This window comes from Panicum virgatum, chromosome 4K, assembly GCF_016808335.1.
Source record: "Panicum virgatum strain AP13 chromosome 4K, P.virgatum_v5, whole genome shotgun sequence".
NCBI lineage: Eukaryota > Viridiplantae > Streptophyta > Magnoliopsida > Poales > Poaceae > Panicum > Panicum virgatum.
The window spans coordinates 13,834,056-13,837,868 of NC_053139.1; the positions used below are offsets into that span (position 1 = coordinate 13,834,056).

The 3,813-nt window shown below is 58.0% G+C and overlaps 1 protein-coding gene across 1 annotated transcript; it reads left to right on the forward strand.

Moving 5' to 3' along the window:
- Positions 1-443: 443 nt before the first annotated feature.
- Positions 444-2,906, forward strand: LOC120703226 (cysteine-rich receptor-like protein kinase 10). Its single transcript, XM_039987248.1, has 6 exons — positions 444-840; positions 957-1,102; positions 1,174-1,384; positions 1,629-1,866; positions 2,014-2,164; positions 2,319-2,906. Exons 1-6 carry the CDS (start codon positions 642-644, stop codon positions 2,643-2,645), a joined length of 1,272 nt encoding a protein of 423 aa, XP_039843182.1. The 5' UTR covers positions 444-641; the 3' UTR covers positions 2,646-2,906.
- Positions 2,907-3,813: the final 907 nt, after the last annotated feature.

Genomic DNA, 3,813 nt, shown 5'->3' on the forward strand with positions numbered 1-3,813 from the left:
GCACCGCAACCCTAGATCTAGCACCGCCGCACTTCCTCTCCTCGCCTCCTGCTCTCCTCCCGCGACCGGCCACCGGCGACCCGCGCCTCCTCCCACGACCGGCGAGTCGGCGACCCGCGCCTCCTCCCGCGACCGGCGACCCGCGCCTCACCGGTCTGCCGCCCCTCCTCCCGCGGGCGACTGGGCAAGTCCAGCGCGGCGGCGCCCCCTTCGTGGGACGGGCTCTGCGGGCTGGCCCGGCACGAAGTTGGCCCGCGGGCCCGTGCCTGGGCCGTCGGCACAGCCCGTGGGCTGACCCGGCACGGCCCGCTAAGAAGTAGGGCCGGGCCAGGCACGGCCCGGAGATGACCGGACCAGGCACGGGCCCGGGCGCAGACCGGGCCGGGCAGCCGGAATGGACATCTATAGCTGTTTGTTGGCTTGCGCCCCTGCTTTTCAACGGCCCCGCTCCGCAGCGCAGGCCCCCCGCTCGCCACCACCCAGCCCGCCGGGCCGTTCCCAAATCCCACCTCTTTCTCCGACGACCCTCTCCCACTTTGGTTTCGTTGCCTTGCGTTGCGTGGCGTGCGTCTCGCTTCCTCCCACACTTGTCCCCTTTGTACTACCCCCCGTCAGTTCCATCAGATTTTGCGGCCAACGGCATGGAGCGGGCGGGTCTTGTAGGGGGCCGGCGGCAGCTCCTGGGCGCGGTGCCGGCGCCGGCGAGCGGCGGGGAGGGGCACGGCTCCGGCTCCGGGTCGAGCCCGGACGCGGTGCGGATCATGGTGGGCGTGCTGGCGGCGGTCATCGCCTGCACGCTGCTCTACTGCGTCTACTGCTGGCGGTGGCGGAAGCGCAACGGTGAGCCGATCGACGATGGATGCATCACCTCTGCTCCATCATCTGCCTTTCTTGCTCGCTTCATTGCTCGTGTGGTAACTGAATCTTCTTGCTGCGCGTGGTTTGTTTCAATCCAGCCATCCGGAGGTCCCTGCTCGACAGCCTGTGGCCGCGCTCGAGCTCGGACCTGCCGCTCATGGACCTCGCCTCCATCCTCGCCGCCACCGACAACTTCTCCAAGGCCAACAAGCTCGGCGAGGGCGGCTTCGGCCCCGTCTACAGAGTGAGCGAGCGATCGACCAACTATTCAACTGTGGTCAAGAAATTATTGACAGAATTTGACCACCACTTCAGGGCGTGCTGAGCGGCGGGTCGGAGATCGCGGTGAAGCGGCTGTCGGCGCGGTCGCGGCAGGGGGCGGCGGAGTTCCGGAACGAGGTGGAGCTGATCGCCAAGCTGCAGCACCGCAACCTGGTGCGGCTGCTGGGCTGGTGCGCCGAGCGGGACGAGAAGCTGCTCGTCTACGAGTACCTCCCCAACCGCAGCCTCGACGCCTTCCTTTTCGGTACGCCTCCGTCTCCGTCCCCGGCCACTATTCCGGCTGCGGCCGTACCTCTCGCGGTGGTTGGGCTCGGTTCCGTCACGCCATTAATTAACCTTAACTGTACTGTCGCTAGTACTCAGCCATTAATCGTGTGATTTACTACCCTGATGCGCACCGGGCAACAACTAACACCACCCTTAATTGTTACTATTAGTACGAGTCAAGTTTTTGTCTGGTGGTGGTTGATCTCTGCTCTGCTCTGCAGACCCGAGCAAGAACGCGCAGCTGGGGTGGAGCACCCGGCACAACGTCATCGTCGGCATCGCCCGCGGCCTGCTCTACCTCCACGAGGACTCGCTGCTCAAGGTCGTGCACCGGGACCTCAAGGCCAGCAACGTGCTCCTCGACCACAAGATGAGCCCCAAGATCTCCGACTTCGGCATGGCCAAGATCTTCGAGGACGACGCCGACGCCATCAACACCGGCCGCGTCGTCGGAACATAGTAATCCCTTTTTAGAATATTGGAACAACTCTAGTATTAATTGAACAAGAAGATCTAGCTAGCTAGAATACCTGCAATTTAAAGTAGCCATCAAATTATGCGTGCACCACAATGATAATAATATGTTGTTGCAAAATGCAATGGCAGCGGGTACATGGCGCCGGAGTTCGCCTTGGAGGGCATCTTCTCGGTCAAGTCCGACGTGTTCAGCTTCGGAGTCCTCCTCCTCGAGATCTTGAGCGGGCAGCGCAATGGCGCCCTGTACCTGGAGGAGCACCAGCAATCCCTCATCCAAGATGTACGTTACGTACACCATCTGAAAAACTCCAGCAATCTTAATTTAATTTCAGGCGTGTAGTGTCTAGTGTGTGTGGGAGTAGTACAAAAATAATGATCATAATAATAATTCAGTGATCTGAAAGTAATTAGCTAGCCGAACTTCTTGGTGACAGGCATGGAAGCTGTGGACCGAGGACCGGGCGGCCGAGTTCATGGACCCGTCGCTGGGGCGCTTGTACTCCAAGGACGAGGCGTGGCGGTGCTACCACGTCGGCCTGCTCTGCGTGCAGGAGAACCCCGACGCCCGGCCCACCATGTCCAACGTCCTGCTCATGCTCATCAGCGACCACGCCAAGCTCCCGGAGCCGGCCATGCCGCCGCTCTTCACGCGCCTCAGGAACGTCCCCTTGTCGGCGGTGCCGCTCGCCACCAAGACCGAGTCGACCATGTCTCCCCAGTCGATCAACGACGTGTCCATCACCATGATCGAGCCGCGATGAGCTCCTCCTTCTTCTTTGATCGCTTCGTCCGCTCGTCGACAGGTGTGTTACTGTTTACATAGGTGTCCGCTGATTTTGCAGTTCTGAAAATGGGGAGATAATGGGATCCTCGAGAGGGAATCTGTGTGTTTGAGTGTGAGAGAGAGCCTGTGATGAGTTGAACTGTAAATAAGAGTGCAGCCATTTTAGAATATAAGAGTGCAGCCATTTTAGAATGAGTGACATGTAACTATTGTAAGAGCAAGTAGGTGACTTACTGGACACGTAGGCAAAAAAAAAAGCATCGCTGGCAGAGAGAGAACGAAGAGAGAGAAAACACGAGCGTCTCGGCAAACGCCGGCCAAAAGCGGACGACATGCTCTGCAGCGCAGCTGCTCTGCCTCCTATTGGCTTTGGCAAGCTGCTAAACCATAAACATCATTTGGCAACTCGGATGAGCTGGACTGGAGGCCAAAACGCCGGCGTGTAGGCGCAACCATTAACCATGCTCTAAGTTCTCCGGATGACATGCACCAGGGAATGAATCCAGGCTTTTAGCTTTGACAAGTTTCAGCAGGAAAGCAGATAGCAAGCGGCAAGGAGGAAGAGGAAAGCAGATTCCCGTTGTTCGGGTGGGGATGTCAAGGCATACACATGTGACCTTAGCTTCCGCCATTGGTGCCCTGCTGAAAGAAACGGGAGACCTGAAAGGGAGGCGCTGCTTTATGACTTCCTGTGCTCTGCTTTAGACCACTGTCGCCGGTGTTCTCACCGCGTGAGGTCACTGCAGCACTTCCTAAGAGCAAGGTTTATGGTTCTGCCCTGCGGCCGGCGGTAAGAAACGCCAGGTCAGCCTGGCCGGTGCCATGGTGGTGGCGGGTCCTGCTGTTTTTAATGTTCACTTTACACTGTAAACCAATAGAAGCACAGGAATCAGCGGTGGAAGGCTCTCCGTCCACTCCCCTTTTTGCCGGCGTGTAGCGGGTCGTTCACTTTCATCTCTCTTGTTTTCTCTCACATCAACGCCGCTTATAATACTTCCTCTAAGAGGAGGTAAGGTGCAGAAATACAGCTAGCGGTGAAAACTTACAGATATGGTCCAATAGAAAAATTAAAAATATGCTAAATTTGGAGTCGCTTCTCAATGACTGAATTACATTGGTAGAACAGTAGATATACAAAAAAACCG